General features: G+C 44.7%; 1 protein-coding gene across 1 annotated transcript in view; it reads right to left on the bottom strand.

Moving 5' to 3' along the window:
• HHLA1 (HHLA1 neighbor of OC90) overlaps positions 1-1,952 on the bottom strand; it is a gene marked incomplete at its 3' end in the record, with an annotated part of 35,988 nt that extends 34,036 nt beyond the window's left edge. Inside the window, exon 1 of the mRNA XM_082719074.1 lies at positions 1,890-1,952. Within this exon, the coding sequence (XP_082575200.1) occupies positions 1,890-1,892 (3 nt within the window). The 5' untranslated portion in view covers positions 1,893-1,952. The remainder of the gene's footprint in view (positions 1-1,889) is intronic.
• Positions 1,953-12,995: the final 11,043 nt, after the last annotated feature.

Raw genomic sequence — 12,995 nt, 5'->3', positions numbered from 1 at the left:
GAAACCTAGTTTACTTGGTCTTTGTGAAGATTTAAGCTAATGAGTCCAAAGCATTTTATCCAGCGTCAGGCACATAGTAGGTGCTCAATACATATTCCAGTCATTGTGTGCAGAATGGTGATACAAGGACAGATCAGACATGCCCTTTTCCTCAAGCTGATCTATAGCTTAGAGGAGACAGACACATGAGCAATTAATTCACACACAAGGCCAAATGAGCTATGTTCTCCACAGAGAGATTTATAATGGGGATGAGGGAGAGACAGAGAGACAAACTGGTGAGTCCAGGACTTAGCACATTCTCCAGCAAAGGGGTATGGCGGTGAGGTGGGCAGGTGACATGGGGAACTCGTGAAGATTCTTTCCTTGTACCTCGACTGCTATGAAAACATCACCTCACCTTTCTGGGCTTTGTGTGTAAAATGGACAGAGTCATAGCCACCTTGAAGATATTTCATGAAGATTAAATGAGATCAAGAAATATGGTCCCTACCACAATCTCTGGGCTAGGGTAGATACTTAGGAATCTTAATTTCTCTTCTGTTCTCTTATCTTTTTCTTTCCTTTTGCTCTCCCTCCCGGTCCCCATCTCTATCTGGGGCCCCACTCGGTAGCAGAGGCTTGAACAGGGAAAATAAATAGTTGAAAAATAATTATCTGTATCTTTATAATGTATACATTTCCTTTTTTTGACTCCTGCTTCACTGTGTTAACCACTGTCTTCCATTTACAAAGAGTAAATACATTAACAGTTATTACCTTAAGGATGCACATTTTTTATTGATTTTTTTTCTTGGAGAAAAATGTATTTTTCCTTGTGTCTAGTTTTTTATTTTTGGCCATTGGCTCAATCAGCTGTGTGTTTGGGGCGGGGTTGCCAAACCAAGCAAAGGAAAATATAGAACACCCAGTTACGTTTGAATTTGAGATAAACGATGAATAACTTCTTTAATATATCTCAAGCAATCTTTGGAATGACCCTAGTTTGGAAAGTGGGAGAGTTTTCCTAAAGAGAACTTGCTTTTACCACAGGCTGGATGTGACACTGACCCAGGCGTACTGTCTGGGGAAGTCTCTCCTGCATAAACTGAGTTCGTCGACTGAACACATGAGCTGAGAACTGTGAATGTCACATCCTCTAGCCGGCAGACAGCTCTCCCTCCTTGTTCAAGCATCTCCAGGTTGCTGAGTGCCCCATCTAAGCTGCTCTTTGCTTTTAGCCCCATCGGACCCCAGAAAGGAACAATGAGAAGATGGAGAGAGACAGAGGCTGTGTACAGGGGTTCATGGGGCCAGGCAGGCTCTGTTCACTCTATGGCTTACACCAGCAGAACTGGCTGGATTTTGCCTTTCAAGCCAAACTAAGAAGGTCAATCGCCTCTCAATGACCCCTGGGGAGCCTAGGCCACCGTGGGCCCCTCTAGGGAAGAAGGAGGGGCTGGGGTTAGGTCATAGGCACTTGATTTTAATCTTGAGTTGGCCATTGACTGATGTTGTCTGGGTTAAGGCACTTGACCTTCGTTCACTCAAAAGCAGCTGCGGAGTGCAGGGCATGACCAGCCTGACCCTGGAGCCCAGCTGCCTGGGTTTGCTTCCTGGTCCTGCCATTTGCTAGCGGTGCCAGTCCCTGAGCCTCTCTGTGCCTCAGTTTCTCCCCAACATTATCCTGAGAACTAAAATCTGTTACTGGTCAAACATAATACACAGTGTCTGGCACAGAACAAGCACGACGTGTACATTTAACCAGCAGAAGTGGTGGTCTTAAAAGACGTCGGCATGCCCACAGCAGGACAGATCAGATTCCTCATTCGGTAGAAATACAGTCCTCAAAGTTCTATCCTACAAAGACTGGATCAGATCCCCCAAAATTTAACCTCAAACTAACTTACCATTTCAGTGCATTCCCCGTGGCTCTTACTGGGTAATTATTCATGAACCATTGTTTTCTTCAGTGGCTTTGGCAGAAAAGCTAGTCATATGACAATTTGACAAAAATAATAATGTGCTGACAAAGATCAGAACATGCTGCCCCCAAAGATGCCACCAAAGGCCAATGAGAATGAGCAGATGCAGAAATAAGCCTTCCCAGAGCCTCTCTTATCTGATTAAGACCAGAAACTTTTCTTCCCGCAAGATTTTATTCATTTATTTGAGATAGAAAGAATGAGAAAGCACAAGCCGGGGGAGCAGCAGAAGGAGAAAACAGAGAAGCAGACTTCCTTCTGAGCAGGGCACCCTACATGGGGCTCAATCCCAGGGCTCTGAGATAATGACCTGAGCCGAAGGCAGACACTTAACTGACTCAGTCACCCAAGTGCCCCAAGTCCACAAACTTCTGAAAATGAGAACTGTCATAAAACCCCCCTCCCTAGAAATTTACACCAAAATGGGCCTGCACACACAAAAGCGATCTTACACCAAAATAATTTCTATCTTCCATTTGTTTCCTCCTATCTTTACCTTCCCACAATTTAGCACCCTAGGAGCTCCAAACCCTTTCCCTCTCCTTGTCACTTCCCCGCAAATTTATCATCCTTCTGTTAAAATGATAGGCAAGCCTCAGGGCCTGACCAGATCTTTTCATTTCATTTCTGGGAGGCCCACCATATGCATAGGACATAAACCTTTTCCCCTGTTAATATGTCTTTTGTCAGTTCAATTTGCATGGCCCCAGTCCATGAACCTAAGAGGGTAGAGAAAACATATTTTTCCTTTCCAACAGTATAACTTGTGGAACCTCCATTTTGGGGCAGCATGTCTGGTATTTTACCTTCTCAAGCATCCCTTGGGAAAGACAAAGATATTCCCATCATATGGGACAGGGCCCAGGGATCAAAGGTGGAATCCTGTGCTGGTGGTCCGATGGCTCCTAAGTGGGAGTACTGTGTTTCAACCACAGTCTTTCAGATACAAAAGTCTGTTTCCTTTTTCACCATGTTCCCCTCTACCCACGTCCTCTTCTAGGTACACCCCCAAGTGCCAGGAAAGTTTTGTTATTGTAAACAAACAGAATTAATCATTTCCAAGTATTTTGGGCCCAAGGGTCCGAAGGGGTTAGAAATCCAGTCACGCTCCTGGGCGAAAGGAAGAGAAGTGCTGATACACTCGATGAGCCAGGAATCAGCCCAGGAGTCTTGTCAAGTAAATTCACAATATGTCTGCACTTTATTGGCAATAGCCCTGGAGCTGGAAATGTGTATGGAGGGAACAAAGCTGCTGGAGCCTTTATTAAACATGGTGTTGCTTCCAGTTAACAGAGATCACAGACCCACCAAGGTTCGTTTGGCCGGCCAAAGAAAACTACCTCCCTCACTGTACTTTGCAGCCAAAAGATGCCCAATCAGTTACAGAATAATTGCCATGCTCCATGGAAAGGGGAAAACTAACACAGAAGTCCCACCTCGTTTGGGTCAGCCATAGTGAGAGCTTCATGGTTCTCAGAACCTTACTATCCATGCACTCAGCAACTTGCACGCAAGGATCAGCTTCCTCTTCCTGCAGAGGACCCAGAGAGGCTTGGGGGTGTCAGACAACTTGCCCAACGTCCTTAAACCACTAAGCGGCAGCTGGCTTCACGCTCAGGCCAGCAGTCGGCTCCAAGGCTCTGGAGACGATGCCGGAAGGTGAGTTTTTGCCTCTTTGTGCTAATGCAGAAAAAGAAGTGAAGAATCTAATATCTGCTGATTGTCTAATATGTTTGAGGAGATCACGGCTCAGACAAGCCACTGGTCCTACAGAACACAGCCAAAGAGCCTGGACTGAAACCCCAGTCTGTTTCACCACCCAGTATGTGATTCTTTGGCCACTAAGAAAAGGATAATTTTTAGCTGTTGCTTTGCTATCAGCCAGTTTTTAGGGCATTCTTTCATCTTCATTGCATTTTTTTTTTTTATTAAAAATGATGTTTCATTTATCATAGATGTGAGGACAAGCCTTCCTTCCACCTGATGACTGCCTTAAGATTCTAATCAACAGCTTAAGGGGAAAAAAAAAAAAAAACCAGAAAGAGGCTGTGATCAAAAGGTGGGTCTTAGTTTAAGTGCAGTGTAGATGGTGGGTGATAGGAACTTTCTCCTATCATTCCGCAGCCAGCAGCCCAAAGCCAGGGAATGAGAGCAGGGGCATCCCTTATCTGGTTTCGTGCTTTGGGGAAGAGAGGAAACCAAAGGGTTTTAAAGTAAGTACAATATATGACTTACCTGTCTTCTGAGCAGAATAAATGACTTCAAAGAATTTAAGCAGCCAGGAAGATTAACAGCGAAGTCAGAGCTGTGGGGTTTATATGAGTTCTTAGTGAAAGACACAGAGGGTGGGGTGGGGAAAGACTTGATAACTTTGCTTTAAATCCTTCAGAAAAAAAGAAAAAAAGAAATAATAATCCTACCGAGAACTCAGGGCGGTGAAACAGGATCAACCCCATTGGAAAAAAAAAAAAAATGCCTTTGCTAAGGACTGAATAGACTCCGTGAGCACAACCACAATGCACCGATTGAGTGTGACGGGAAGCCTCTTCTGACAGTAATTACGTGTACTGAAGGAGCAGAACAGGACCACGAGGTGATGATTTTCCCTTCCTGTTGTAAAGGTCTGTTAGCCAGATATCACCTGGCATACAGGCCAGCGGAAGTCTTTTGAAGAAATGGCTAGAAACCATCGGTCAGTTTTAGCAAGTGTCCAGAGCAGGGCAGGCAAGCCTTGCCTTGCTGCATGTTTTTCTAAGGCTCAAAATGGTGTTACAGTTTTAAATGGTTGAAAAAAAAATAAAAAGAAGAATCATATTTTGTGAACCATTAAGATGGTAAGGAATTCACAGTTTGGTGTCCACAAATAAAGTTTTATTAGCACATTGCAACTCTTACTCATTTACATGCTCTCTGGGGCAGTGTTTGTGCTAAGAGGGACAGAGCTGAGGAGTTGTGTCAGAGACATATGGTCCACCAGCCTGAAATACTGACTATCCAGCCCTTTACAGGAAATGTTTGCACACCTCAGGCCGGGAAACACCTGCTGAGTCAAATTCCTTCCACTATTTCCAGCCAAATTCAAGGTTGATTTTTCTTGTCTAGCTGCTGGTTCTCCTGTTAGGTTGTCACCCTTGCCTCCCTAAACCAATTTCCCTTACACCAGCTGAGAGATCTTGTTTTAAACAACTTTGCAGAGGTACAATTTGCACGCTATTAAATCCACCTGTTTTCAGTGTACAATTCAATGGCTTCTAGGTAATTTAACAAGTTGCCTAACATCACCACAATCTAGTTTTAGAACATCTGTGTCACCCCAGTAAGATTCTTTGTGCCCATTTATGGTTACTCCTCCTACCCCTACTCCAGCTGCGGGCAATGATCTACTTTTCATTCCTATAGATTGGTCTTTCCTGGACATTTCATATCCATAGAATAACAAATATGTGATCAGAGAAATCTTTCTAAAGCATGAATTGGATCAGGTCAGAGTCTGCTTAAAATTCTCCCATAGCTTGGGGCGCCTGGGTGGCTCAGTGGGTTAAAGCCTCTGCCTCCGGCTCAGGTCATGACCCCAGGGTCCTGGGATCGAGCCCCACGTTGGGCTCTCTGCTCGGCAGGGAGCCTGCTTCCACCTCTCTCTCTGCCTGCCTCTGCCTACTTGTGATCTCTCTCTCTCTCTCTGTGTCAAATAAATAAATAAAATATTTTTAAAAAAATTCTCCCATAGCTTTCCCCATACCTGGAATAAAATTCCACCTCTCTACCCTGGCCCACAAGGGCTCACAAGCCTCCCCTCTTCCTAAGTCTTTAGCTACCTCTCACAGTATTTGTCCCTTGTTCATAGCCTGGTAGTGACAGCACCAGATACTTTTCACTTGCTGTTCCCTCTGATTGGAATGCTCTTCCCTGACCTTCTTAAGGACTGGCTCCTTCCTAGCCTTCAGTTATCGGTTTAAACACTGCCTACAAGGGAGTATATGTCACCAAAAGATGCTGTTGTAATTTTCTGCTTATCATTATAAATTCTAATGATCCCATTTATTTATTGGTTTGATTATGGTCTGTTTCCTCTGCCAGAGATGTCAGATTCACGGGACCAGAGCCTTCTTCTGTCATATTCTCCACCATGTTCCAGAATCTAGTATAGCGCTCGACATAAATATTCATCGAAGGAGTAAATAAATCAATTGTTATTCAGTTAGACCTTTGATAAAATCTCCTAACTGGTCTTTATTCTTTTTGGTCCACCCTCTCTATTTCTGCCCAGTAGAAATATAATGCAAACTACATATGAAACTTAAAATCATCTAAAAGTCCATTTAAAAAGTAAAAATGAATCAGGTGAAATTAATTGTAAGAACATATTTTAGTTAACGCAGTATCTCTCAAGTAGTATCTCAGCATTAAAATCAACATTAAAAATTATTAATAAGATTTTTCTGTACTGAGACTTCAAAAGCAGGTATTTTGCCCTCATAGCATCTTTCAGTTCGAACTAGTCTTATTTTAAATGTTCGATCGCCACCCGTGGCTGATGGCTACCATGTTGGATAAGGCCACCACTGAAAATTGAAGTGATTTTCCCAGACCACAACACTGACCATGACACTCCCCCTTCATGGGCTCCTTATCCCCTCTCAGATAAAGCCTGGCTGTGCTAGTCCAACCCATGTAGACTTCTCCACCATCAGATACTAGCCTCCTCCCTCCCCCTATCTTGTCACCCTTGACCTCACACGTTCTTCTCCATCAACACCAGACGGCCTGGGATTCTTACTCAAATCACATCCTTGTCACTCCTCTTCCCAAGAACCTTCCTCTGGCTGGAAGCCTATGAGCAAGGGTGAAAGCAGCATGAGATCATCGTACCAGAGAATCAGAAGTCCTGTGGGCTAGGGTGAGGGACTGGGATTTAACTCAGCTGCTGGAAGCAGCTATGGGAGGGTTTAAACAAAAGAGAGACCTGATCTAATTCATGCTTTAAAAATAGGCCTTTGGGGGAGCCTGGGTGGCTCAGTGGATTAAGCCGCTGCCTTCGGCTCAGGTCATGATCTCAGGGTCCTGGGATCGGGTCCTGCATCGAGCTCTCTGCTCGGCAGGGAGCTTGCTTCCCTCTCTCTCTCTCTGGCTGCCTCTCTGTCTACTTGTGATTTCTCTCTGTCAAATAAATAAATCTTTAAAAAAAAAAAAAATAGGCCTTTGGCTGCTACTTGCTCCTTTCATCGACCCACACCCCCAACTTCACCTCATCCTCTTTTTTCTCCTTTCTTTCTTCTTCTTCTTTTTTTTTTTTTTTTCAAAGATTTTATTTGTTTATTTGAGAGAGAGAGAGCATGAACAGGAGGGAGGGAGGGAGGGAGGGAGGGGGAGAGAGAGGGACATGCCGACCCCCCGCTGAGTGATCTTGGGGTTCTGGTTTCGAGCCTCGCCTCATCCTCTTTGTCTTCGCTTCAGACGTGCTGCTACCGGGAAGGTTCTCAGATACCCTCCGTCTCATTAAGGGTACTGCATTTGCATTTGTCTTCTCCTGCTGTCCTGGGGTGATCTGTGTGCTTGTCTGTCCCCCTCAGGAGCCTGTGCCTACCTTCAGGCAGGTGTCCCCATACTTGAAGCATCCTGCAACCTCAGCCCCCACCCATGACAACCAGCAGTTGGATGACAGAGCACGTGAATGTTTGTTCTTTGCCCTTGGTTTTTCACTGGGTTCTCAGAGGACTCCTATTAATAGCCTTTTTTTATTTTCAGGGCCTAACACTCTTTATTTATTGGTCTGCCTCATTCAATCTGCATCTCAAATGACTCCTGGAATGTAGATGCTGAAAGGGACTCGTTGGGTTTCTCTTTCTTACTCAATGTTCCTTGAACTCCTACTCAAGGCAGATGTCATGCTAAGGACTATGGACACACTGGTGGACAGTTCTCTGTCCTTGCCCCCAGGGAGCTCACTGTCTGTGAGTCATGGCATGAGCGAGACACCCAAGAGTGTGACAGCACCAGAGATGGCCACCACTGTTGATCTGAAGCATGTCAAGGAAAGCTTTCTGGAGGGCCAAGATTTTAAATGACACATGCATAATAAATATTTCAGAGCTAAAGAGTAGGGGAGAGTAGTGATTCTGCAGACTTCAATGTGTATCAGAATTTTCTGGAGGGGGCGCCTAGGTGGCTCAGTCAGTTAAATGTCCTAGCTCTTGGTTTCAGCTCAGGTCATGATCTCAAGGTTGTGAGACTGAGCCCCGCATTGGGCCCTCACTCAGTGTGGAGTCTACTTGTCCCTCTCCCTCTGCTCATCCCCCCCATCTCTAAAACAAACGAACAAACAAAATCTTAAAAAAAATAATCTTCTAGAGGGCTTATTAAAATCCAGATTGCTGGGCATGGCCCCAGAGTTTCAGAGTCTGATCTGGCTGGGGCCAGAGAATTTGCATTTCTGATGAGCCCACAGGTGCTGCTGCTATGGGGGCCAGAGGCAGAAGCTGTACAGAGACCATGGATGTTAGCACAGCCCTGGAGCAAATAGAAAAGGCAGGTGGTTCAGACTGGCTGAAACCCTCCCAGGAGATGGGGGAGGTGTAGGGGATGTTGTTGGAGAGGACAAGGCCAAATCTTCTCTACAGGAGTACCACAAGACAGTCATGTCACCTGGGAGGGGTGTTGGGACCCAGCTCTGAATAAGCAGGTAGAGAGCTCTTGCTCTCCAGGCTTGTACAGTTCTATCTGGGGAGATGAGTTACCTCCAAGTAACTGAGCGGAGATCATGACAGTAGCCTCCACAGAAGGTTATCAGGATTGAATGGTCACAAGGAGAGTGCTTACAGCACCTGGTTGCTGGCAAATACTTGATCATTTTTACCATTATCTGCCTGGAAAGATTACACTTCCACACTTTTGGCTGATTCCTGTGAGACATGCCTGTTGTGCTTATAAAAGCATTTCTGGGTGAGACAGGGAGAACAAACGCTACAGCCCTGGTCTGGCTTCTATGCTGGCAGGCTGTGTGGCCTTCATCAGCTGCTTAACCTCTCTAAGCTTCAGTTTTGGACACTTAAAAATGCAGTACAAAAAGACAAATATTGCATGATTCCACTTTAAATGAGGTCCCTAGACTAGTCAAAACCCTAGAGAAAGAAAGTAGAATGGGGATTGCCAGACTAGGTAGAGGGAATGTATAGTTAGTGTTTAACGGGGACACAGTTTCCATTTTACAAGATGAAAAGAGCTCCGGAGGTGGATGGGGTGATGATTGCCCAACAGTGAACGTACTAGATGCATAGAATTGCTCACCTGAAATGGTCACCATGGGCCATCTCTACTCAAAGCCCCTGTTCTTCTCCTCTTTCTCAAGGTTACTGCTATCAGACCAGCATCCCAGCAGGACTGGCCTTGCCAAGGTCACCATGACCTCCACATGGTCAACTCCTTCTCTCACTCAACTTCTCAGTAGCACTTGGTACCACCAGTTGACTCCTTGCTCCTTGAGACCAGGTCCGCACTTGGCATCCCCAGCATCACACCTCCCTGCTTTTCTTCTGTCTCATCAACTGCTCTGCTCAGTCTCCCTAGCTGGGGTTCCCTCATCTCCCTCACTGCTGGACATTACAGGGTACCAGTCCATGGATGTCTTCTTTTTTCCCCTCTATACTTGCTCACTTGGGGTTATCATTTTTTCTCATGTTATTTATATGTTGTTGAACTGATTGATTGAAGGATTGATCAATAGGTAGAAGACATACAGAAATGCAGCTTCAGCCCCTAAGAATCTCCTTAACTACACCCTCACCCATGTACAAAACATTTCCACTAGATGCCTCACAAGCATTTCAAATTTAACATGTAAAAAAGCTAATTTTGGGGCACACGGGTGGCTCAGTTGGCTAAGCATCTAACCCTTTTTTAAAAAATTTTTTTATTTCTTTTCAGCATAACAGTATTCATTGTTTTTGCACCACACCCAGTGCTCTATGCAATCTGTGCCCTCCTTAATACCCACCACCAGGTTCCCCCAACCTCCTACTCTCTGCCCCTTCAAAACCCTCAGGTTGTTTTTCAGAGTCCATAGTCTCTCATGGTTCACCTCCCCTTCCAATTTCCCTCAGCTCCCTTCTCCTCTCCATCTCCCCTTGTCCTCCATGTTATTTGTTATGCTTCACAAATAAGTGAAACCATATGATAATTGACTCTCTCTGCTTGACTTATTCACTCAGCATAATCTCTTACAGTCCCGTCCATGTTGCTACAAAAGTTGGGTATTCATCCTTTCTGATGGAGGCATAATACTCCATAGTGTATATGGACCACATCTTCCTTACCCATTCGTCCGTTAAAGGGCATCTTGGTTCTTTCCTTATGCATTCTACCATTGAAGGGCATCTTGGTTCTTTCCACAGTTTGGTGACCATGGCCATTGCTGCTATAAACATTGGGGTACAGATGGCCTTTCTTTTCACTACATCTGTATCTTTGGGGTAAATACCCAGTGGTGCAAATTTAAACGTCTAACTCTTGATCTCAGTTCAGGTCTTGAACTTAGGATCATGAGTTCACGCCCTTCACTGGGCTCTATACTGGGCATGGAACCTATTTAAAAAACAAAACAAAGCAAACCCATGTCCTTATTACAAAACCAGCCCCTTCCCTAATCTATTCCTATCTCAGTTAATGATACCTTCATTCTTCCAAGTACTCCATAAAGAATTTTACAATCACCCTAGATTCTTCTGCTTCTCTCACAACTCACAACCAATTCATCAACAGACCTCTCATTTTAGACTCTTCAAATATACCCAAATTCTAAACATTCTTACCACTTCTGGTACTTCCACTCTGGTCCAAGCCATTCTCGGCTCTCACCTGAATTATTACTCATGCTGTGGCCTCTGATTAACCTCCCTTATTCTGCCTTTGCTGTTAGTAGATTCTCAATATAGTGGCCAGAGAATCTCTTTTTAGTATAAATCAGGTCTAGTCACCTCTATCCAAAGCCCTGCAGTGACTTCCCATCTGACTCTGAGTGAAAGCAAATGTCCTTATAATGGCCCAGGAGGCCATTCACAACCTGACTTGCTGCTTCTCTAATTTCATCTTTAACTCCTGTTCCCTCTGCCAACTCCCTTGCCCCCCACTGGCCTAACTCTGACCTACCCAGAACCAGAAGATGAACTGCTGGGAATGTTTTCATAAGTGATGTAGAAGCAGGATCCAAGGACAATTGAACTTTTCTCAGGGGGGACACACTACACGGCTTCAGTGAGGGGAAGCCATTGGGTCCCCTGACAATTAGATGGCCATGTTCATTGTTGGGAGCTGACATTAGTAGGAATGATATCTGGCTCCCAGGAGTATCTGGGATGCTGGGCTATGAATGGGCTGTTGCTCCATTTGTGCAGATGGAAAGAGATTTTCTCAGGGATATGATTTTCATGCTCTTTCTCTGTTGTACAGTTGCATGTGACTTGAGGTGGGTAAGTTTTGTTGGGGAGGAGTATGTCACTGCAGACTAAAGGCTCTTCTCATAATGGAAAAGTCAGCCACAGACCTTTCTGATGACAGATGTGGACCTTGGAGCTGGATGATGACCTTCTAGAATAAAAGCAGTTACGTAGTCTGGTTCCTGGGCACTACGGTACCATTTTATGAATGAATCATGTTCTTGGGCACTGTGACTAGCTTGCCCAGTGTTGGCCAAATTTGTCCTTTGTTTTACAGATTGAATTGTGGCAACCTAGCTTGCCTTTGTGTGTGTAGTGTTTTCAAGGAGGCTTGTGTACCAGATGCTTCTGTCACTTCACCCTGTGTTCCTTCTGCCCACCCCTGAGTTCACCCCCTGTGTTGTGCTAGACAGACTGCAGTTTGCTGACAGCTCCGCTGGCCATGTCTCTCTGCTCTTCTGCCTCAGGGTTTTGGTATTTTGGGGCTTGCTCTGTTGTAGCACAGGGAAACTTGATAGAGTAGGGGATTTAGCACCCCTGGTGAAAAACTCAACCACAAAAGAATGGGGGTCAGTGGATGAATGCCTCATATTCTTATCCTAAGGTAAAATGACCCTTTGGTACATTTTACACAGGTTCTCATGGGGGTCCTGGTAAAACTGAGCTCAGTTACCCATAGGATTATCTCATTATTTATTGGCTTATCTCCCTTCCTGTTCCACTATCTTCAATCTCTCAGTTGTGTTTTCTGGGATTACTTTCCAAATAAACTCCTTGTACCCACCATCCTGTCTCTATTCTTTTGGAAACCCAAATTAAGCCAACCTGGCATGTGGGAACAGGATAGAGTAAAAAACTGACACTCACTGAACATTTTCTGTGTTAGAGCTTTTGCTGACTTCTCTACAGACATCAATTCAAATTCCCCACCTTCCAGATGGTGAACCAAGGCATCAAAAGATTCAGTAACTCCCTAGGGTTTCCCACACCCACTCCTTCCTCCTGAGAAAACATTCCTTCCTACTTATTGACACTAGGGAAAGGCAATCTGATGTGAGCTTTCCTGACTTCCTCCCCCATAGTCTCTCTAAGCCACCCATCTGTTCTTCATCCCACATGGCTTAGGAGGTGAAGCTTCTATAAAGGGAGTAGCATGAGGCTTGGGGTTGGGGGTAGGTGGTCCTGGGTTCCAATTGTGACTCTTCCCCTTTTTAGTGTCTGATCTTGGCCAGATCTCTTTTTGTTTCTGGACTTCAAGTTCCTCATCTATAAAGTGGGAGTAATGATATCTTAAAACTGTGATGATTGGATAATATTTCACTAAATGCTATACTTCCAGCCTGTGTATAGTGGCTGTTTCTGAGGAGGAGTGCAATTCATATCATGTACTTTTCATGGCTATGAGTTTCACTCTTTACTCCATCAATCACAGTTTCTTTCTTGTGTCTTTATTCTCTCACACCTCTCCCACTCAATTGCTTCTTTTCTTACATTTACTAATATGCTCATGCCTCCTCATTCACTCCCTCCCACAACCAGTAACAGACTGCATGTCACTCCACATCATCAATGAAGTAAACATCACTTAAACATCACTCCAACA

This window comes from Mustela nivalis, assembly GCF_964662115.1.
Source record: "Mustela nivalis genome assembly, chromosome: 2".
Classification (NCBI taxonomy): Eukaryota; Metazoa; Chordata; class Mammalia; order Carnivora; family Mustelidae; genus Mustela; species Mustela nivalis.
Note: the sequence above shows the minus strand (reverse complement) of the source record. Positions and strands in the feature narration are given on the sequence as shown.